Below are 7,575 nucleotides of genomic sequence, written 5' to 3' on the forward strand. Positions count from 1 at the left end.
ATTTTCAAAATCCCCAGCTTAAGCAACATCAACCACTTACCCCCACCATACACACTGTAACAATTTAACTTGTCACAAGTACAGTTGTCATAATTCATTACTACAACATGATTCAGTTTGGGTTTTTTTTTTTTTTTTCATGCAGTGTGTCTGGGCAACCATCCCACATGTCCTCAATAAGCAATTGCCAAAGGGCTGCCCAAAAGCAATGGGAGCAACATGCTCTTGGATGTCCTACTACAAACAACTAGCACTGGCCAAACGAGTCACACAGACTTACCAGGGTGCAGTCTAACAAAATTGTGAATTTGTATAGGAAATAGTCAAACAGTATCCATGTCTCTTAAATTATTTYTAAAATACTAAAATTCTTATTTTCAAGCATTCAGTAACAATTCAATATGAAGTCCAATACCAAGCAAACTACAAAACTTGTGTGTGAGGTCACATAGCYATGCCATACCACAGATCAGTTTTCTGCCTTACTCATAAATGAAAACAAAAATAGCATAGCCAAAGTGATTACCACAAAGCTTCAACATTTTAATGTCATTGCACATGTTTAATTCTATACCTTTGACAAGGTATGATTTTGTATATTTTCTGTAAACAGAGCACTACCTACCTTTCTAGATCATTGGAAATAAAATTAACTGCAAGCCGCATGAAGATTTGAGGCCAGTTTTGTAATGGACGAAAGAATTATGTTTGAATATTAAGCTCAGAAGGAAAACAATCATCCTCTATTGTCTCGAAACTGCCTACCCACCATTTGAAGCCCAGCTACTTACAACACAATCCACCTCTTCCTGTGTTACCCTCCTCCCTGTATTTCTTTTCTTCCCTTCCCTTTCCTTTTCCGTCTCATACCTCGTTCATCAATTTATGGACGAGAGAGGATACTACATCTATTGTAGCCAATAGAAGTGTATGACTTTTCACATCTAATTCTCCTTAGATGGTAATTTAGGATGCAACACTTTATTGTTTGGGGTTTTTTTTCAACTGTACCCCTCTATCCTTCTGAACTGTTCATTACAACAGCCTCCTGTTCATCTAAGCCCGTTCACCTGCAGTTTTGTAATCATCTTTACTCCCGAGGCCAGTAAAAGAACATCCCTTACAAATCTTATTAACAGCTCTGAAAATACAAATTTGCTTTTCAGGCTGCAGCAGCGGTTCTGCCCCAAAACCGAACAAAACTTATTTCCAAACATATGAGCAATCAAACCATTATTACAGGTTTCTGCCCTTTTTTTTTTGGCGTGGGTGGGAGAAGCAGCTCTCCTTCTAACACACCACGTTTTTCTTCTATTCTTCTTTTTCAAATACCACATGCCTAAATGGACAGAGCCACTCTGCACTATTGCTTAGTAACTTTTCATTCCTACTAAAGCACCCGGGAAGAAAAAAATAGGTCTTCTTGGACTACAAAAAGATAAATAAATCTCCCTATTTTCACACCCAGACAAGAAATAAACCTCCCTATTTGCAGACATTTCCCCCTGCCTTCTAACCCCAGACAGAAGGTATTTCTCATAGAATTAACAAAACGAAACAAAACAAAAAAAAAAAAAAAAAACAAAAAAACCCCCCAGAAGATGAAAATACTGAAATCCGTTTGTGCGCTCTGCCGGAGCGCAACACCCGGTACGAAGCACAGCCACAGGCTGGCTCCAGCCCCGCTGCCGTGACACACGGAGCTGCGGCGAGGCGCGTCTGCCGGGCAGGGCAAGCACACGAGGCGCAGCCGGGGGAACCCGATCCATCCCCGGCCACGATCAAACGCCGGTTTCCGCCGAGAGGCGCCGCTGCCCCGCCGCAGGTACCCGGGCCGGAGGGGAGGGACAGCGGCGGCCGGCAGGTGTGTTCGGGGGCACCGCGGCACCCCCTCGCCGGCTGTGCTCGCTCCCCGTCGGTGGCCGGGCCCGACAGCCCCCAGTCCCCTCGCCCGCCATGTGCCGGCGGGGGCGGAACCGGCGGCCCCTCCCCGCGCCCGGTATCGGCCCCGGCCGCCCTTAAGTGCTGATTCAGCCCCCGCTCCCCGCTCCCCGCGGCGGTACCTGAGGCCGTGTACCAGCTGCCGGCGTGGCTGGCCTCCCGGCAGAGCACCCGGTTGGACATCTTGGAGCCGGAGCCGCCTATGGTGTTCGAGGGGGGCGGTGGGGGACGGGCCCGCCCGCGGCGGCGGCGGCGGCGGCGGCGCTGCTCCCCCTCCTCCCCCGGCACGGCCCGGGCCCCGCGGGCGGAGGCGGCGCTGCCGGAGCGGCGCGAGCCGGGGGCGCGGGGCCGGGCGGGGTCGCGGAGGGGGGACGAGGGGACAGAGCTCGAGGCCGCCGCCGCCAACTCCGCGCCGGCGGGTGGGGGGCGCCGAGAGAAGGAGGCCCCGGCCGCAGCTCGGTTTGGCCCCACTCGGTTCCCGTGGACTAAGGGCCGCGCGGGCGCCCCGCCCCCATTGGGCACCAAAGCAAAAGCCTCGCCGTGATTGGTCGCTCGCCCTCCGCCGGCCCCGCCCACCGCTTTGGCAAGCGCGGCACCGCCCCGCGCGGGCGGGGTAGGGGGCGGGGCCAGACGGGAGAGCCCGGCGCGGATTGGCCGGCGCGTTGCCGTGGCGATGGGTGCCGTGCGCGCTGATTGGCCGGGCCGTGTCTCCGTGGTGGCGGGGCAGATTCCGGGCGCGGGTGAGCTGAGGGGAGCGGGTCGGGGGGGCCGGGGAGACCCCCGGGGTGACCCGCCCGGAGCGTCCCGTTTGCCGCTGCCTCCGCTGCTTCCCCGCGCCCGGCACGGGCCGTGGCAGCATTTGGGATGCCGAGGACTCGAGGGACTGGGCACCGTTTTCCAAAAGCATCTTTTGGGATTTTGCTGAGCTGGGGCTCCGTGTTTCCGAACTAGGATCTTTCCCTACGCCTSCCTGCTCGTGCAGTGACGCCCGTGGCACCGTGGCACGAAGCGAGGGCCGTGGGAGTGTGTGGAAGTCTCCGGTTCTTCCCAGCTTAATATTTCCCCACCCCTTTATTTTTTTTAAATTATCTGGGTGAATGGACTGCTGCTATGGAGACATCAAGCGTGGCTCAAAATAGCTAACGAGGCAGAACTGGAAAGGGGAGTATGGCCAGTACAAAAGGGGGAAGGGAAAAAGCAATTTTAGCCGCTGACGTGAGAGATGCAACCAGCAGAGAGGAAACCACAAYAGGAGGCATGAGAGGCTGCGCCATTAAGGTCTCAAAGGCACACTGGGGCTTTGTGAGGTGGAGCACATGTGGGCCAGGTCAGGAAACACATTCTCCTCCTCCCGCTTTGTCATCTAATTCCTCGAAAAGTCCTCCAGGCAGCTATAAACGCGCGCAAAATTCAGAGGTTTGGGGGGTTGTTTTGGCTTTGTTTGCTTGGTTTGGTTTTGGTTTTAATGTTTTTTACAGTAAAACGAAGTGGGGGACAATGACATGTTCGCAGTAAATCTTGGAGATCAAAAAGGCTCGTGCTGCAGACATGGCTGGTCTCCTTTTTATCAGTGAGMTCCTCCTCTGCACCCGTGATACTGGCTTGCCAATGCAGCTGAGCGACAGTAAGGACTGGAGTCTCCAATTAATAATTTCTAATAAGTGGTCATGAGGAAATGGGCCCGACTATCCCAGCAAATGTCTAATGTTTTTTTGTAGCCTTCACTGCTCTATGCATCCTGAGAGTATTACATTGTTGTTTTACAAAGAGCATCTTGAAAAAGGTTAATGTGGATTATAGCTGCTGCCTAGACTGGAAGAACTACACTACGTAACTGCTTCAACATAAAACTATATTGGTACCCATTTATACCTCTCAAATCATGTACATGAACTTCAGTAGTAAGAATAGTTCCTGAAGTGATCCTTCAATAAACTAATCCTTCAATAAAGTTAACTAAATGCAGCAGAGGATAAATTTTACAAAGTAAATGTTGTGATTATATACTTTAATAAATGGGTCACACCAGGGTCTATTCAAATTATTGATACACCATTGTCCCATAGTTAGAGGAAGCCACTAGGAGGAACATCTTTGGGGAAATGGAAGTTAAAATAATTTTTAATTTTCTGRTATTATTTTCTACCATTTGGAGGAACAGCTTTCATTTTCTCTAAGCATTTTCCCTCCAATTAAAATTATAAGAACTTCAGAGTAACAATCTAGATGGTTTAGTAAGTAAAAACATTTTATAAGTATTCTCTTCTGGGTGTACTTCCTTTCTTTATGGAGTGGTTTTTTACTCCTTAGCTTGCCTTTAAAAATTTCTTAAATACATTTCTTCTGGTTGCTGTATAACAGGCTGGATTCTTTTTCTCCTTGTACTTCTTTTTTAAGCTCCCTTCCCCCTTGCTTTCCTCATTAACCTTTCTTGAGTGTAGTTTTATCTCTCCTAGACTAGGTGCAGATCAGGATGAAGATTTTACTGGATGTAACATGAAAATGGTATCCATGTAGATGCAGGGGAACACTATAGTGTTAGCAGGTCATAAAAAGCATAGTTTTTTTATTTCTTTGCTAATCCTTAAATTGTGGTATATGCCACACAGCACAAGGACAGGCTTTTTCTGTTACCAATTAGCACTGTCAATCCAGAGCCCATGGAAGCCTGGAGAACATCCTCCTCAGTTTTTGCTTGCTCCTGACAAAGCTTGTCAGCCATAACACTACAAAAGGAATTTCTGCCATTTCCACTGGTTAGAGTGACAGTGGGATTTTAATTTTTACCTTATACGGRTGGACATAATACGACTGAGCAATGTTTAGTGATCTGTGGGTTCCTACTATTACACTTGTAACTGTCCTCTCCGGATCATTAACTGTTTGTGAAAGGGCTGGTGGTGTGCTCCCTTAGCACCACATGTAAATGGAAGAGGCAGAAGCAGAAAAGCAGTCAGCTCTTCAAGAAGTGTTTGGAAAATGGTCTGAGGCACATGGTGTGAGTCTTGGGGTATCCTGTGCTGATCTTCGTGGGTTCTTTCMCACAGGGTGGGGTCCCAGTGATAGCAGTGCTGGGCTTCCTGGTGCTCAGGACATTGGGGTATGGAAATGTTCTAGCCAGAGACTGAGGAACTAGGCTGAGCTTTCAGTGGAATGCTGTGAAGCATGGGTTAGTTGGGAGATGCTCCAGCTTCATCTAACATTCTTCCAAGCCCTATTTGTATGGGGAGCAGTAACAGGAGCACGTAACTGGTGTTCAGAGCTGTTATTCCAGTCATTTTTCTCTGATATGCAGGAGAGAGCTGACACAATGCATGGATAGTCCCCCACGTCTGCATACCCTTAAAGCATAGACCTCTGCTGCACATGTGTTCTGTTGGCAGTTTGTTCCTTACCTGGAAGAAAAGCGTGAAGGCACTGGCGAGCGTCCTTAGCATGCAAGGTTTTCCTTGAGTAGCACCCTGTGACCAGCTGGAATGGGACATTTTCAGCGGCCCAGCTTTCAAAGTTTGTTGCTTTCTTGCTTTTTGCTCTCATTGTCCTCTTGCACACAGTTCTTTCCTATAATATTTTTCACAATACCCGCTTCCTGTCTCCTCCCTTCTGAGGAAGCTGTTCACTGTTACTTTAGGTTTTTCTATTTACAAACTGTTGTTCTGCATCTGAGGAACCTGCTGTTCCTACCAGTCCTTCCTTCTACTGTTAAAAGCAGACACCTCCGCCTCACCCCCAGCTTCACAGTGCTTACAAGGGAAGTGTCTCCACTTCCTGTGTAATGTAAGAGAATCTGAGATCATATCGGTGGGTAATTATCCATCTTATAAATACTTCTCAACCACCCAGCAGCCTTTTATCAATTTAGGCTTCTCTTGGAAAACGGGTCTGTTACACACAATTGCAAACCAAACTCAGAGAAGAGAGCTAAAAGCACATTGGGAATAGGAATATGACACATTCCTAGTCAGTGTTGCACTCRCACTGATGGAAACTGCCCCATAATTATTCGTGGCATATTTACATTTGAAGTTCTCAYTTAAAACTGTATTTGAATGGGAACATTGGTATAAACAGTGCTGATAGACCATCATGGAAAAATGCCTCTTTCTGTAACAGCTGGCATTCTRTACTTCTGTGATCTAGGCTATGTGTTACTCTTAAAATTAATCCTGACTATGAAATGGAATAGGGAACACAAGCTAAGGCYTGGCTAAGAATAATTTGTTATGTAATAAGTACAATGGTAAGAATATATCAAAACCTCCACTCTATGAAGCGTGGTAGGCATAGGAATTCTTCTCATGTTTCCTTTCCAACCTACGGGTTTCATCTGCTGGTATCTTTCAGATTTTTTCAGATTTTTCATTTGTTTGAAAGCAGCTGTTTATTTCTAGAAAGTCTGATGGGGAGAGAGAAGTTCTTTTGATCAGACTGCATGCACAGTGGTGACAGCACTTCAGAAAATAAAATGGATTGCTCAAAGACATGTACTGATTTTGGAGAAAGTCCTTGATAAATCAGAGGAGCAAAAAAAAACGGATTGGGCAAGTCAAACTGTAATTTTAGATGGTAATAGGCTTCAGATACAGGGATATAAAATCCTTTGATCAGAATTGCATTTAGTGGGAAATCCTTTCTTCTGTCTTTGTTCCCTTCCAGGTAAAAGATAACATTCTCAGTGGAAGCAGTTAAAAAGGCACACTTCAAAATACTGCATATGACTCATATATAATTGTTTCACAGTTACTGAATAGTAACTTCTGGATATTGGAAATCTAAAATAGTCATGTTGTCAAGTAAACTAGGTATTCCATTTTATTTTCTACTCTATTTTATTGCCATTTGGAGCACATACCGACTCAGTTACCTGGGGTAGTGAACACTAAAAAAATAAATTAAAAAAAAACAAGAGATAATGGCTTTCAGCTACATAGGAGTGGCCTCTCATACATCTAGAGTTGCCATTTTCAAATATTCCTTCAAGCTTTTACCCTAAATGTATTTTACTTCAAAATGAAATAGAATTTATCTTGAAGCTTTCAGAACTGTTATTTCCTATGGAAAAGCAGTACCACTTTCTTTCTAGATTGAATAGGGATAGCARGCATCTGTCAAGTCTCTTCACAGAATTTTCATGGTTTTGTCGTGGAGCTTAAAACAAGTAAATGCTTTGAAAATGGTTGCGCTTATCTTGTTGATTTGCCAAACCTTTGCAGGAATCACTAAGAATTAATTCCTGGAGCTTCCAAGTTCACTGCTGCTAGTCACATTTCAATTTATTTCTGAGAAGAGGCTGCCCAGAAAAGCTGCTGTAGTAACATCATCTGCTAACATCATCACTTTGTGAACATGGATTTTTTATTCTCTTGAATTAAATCTCCAGCCTACATGGGAAAACAACAGCAGATGGCACCACATTCTAGTGATGSTGAGTAGATGACATGCTGCTAGCAGGGACAGCTCACCTCAGGACTAGGACTGATGCTTTGAGATTCCAGGTTGATGCAAGATTTGTGCAGAAAGCCAATGTGTTACAAGTGCTGCGAAGCTGCAGGTATTACTGTGAGGTAAGAAATCYAATTGTATTCTGAATTCAGGTACAACGATCTAAGAAAATTGCTCTGTCTGGGGAAGCTT

General features: G+C 46.1%; 1 protein-coding gene across 1 annotated transcript in view; it reads right to left on the bottom strand.

Moving 5' to 3' along the window:
- The window catches only part of MEMO1 (mediator of cell motility 1), a 29,065-nt gene extending 26,864 nt beyond the window's left edge, over positions 1–2,201 (bottom strand). Inside the window, exon 1 of the mRNA XM_057389762.1 lies at positions 2,064–2,201. Within this exon, the coding sequence (XP_057245745.1) occupies positions 2,064–2,124 (61 nt within the window). The 5' untranslated portion in view covers positions 2,125–2,201. The remainder of the gene's footprint in view (positions 1–2,063) is intronic.
- Positions 2,202–7,575: the final 5,374 nt, after the last annotated feature.

This window comes from Malurus melanocephalus, unplaced genomic scaffold, assembly GCF_030028575.1.
Source record: "Malurus melanocephalus ecotype Western Australia unplaced genomic scaffold, MMel_1.1 scaffold_19, whole genome shotgun sequence".
In the NCBI taxonomy this organism is placed as follows: Eukaryota; Metazoa; Chordata; class Aves; order Passeriformes; family Maluridae; genus Malurus; species Malurus melanocephalus.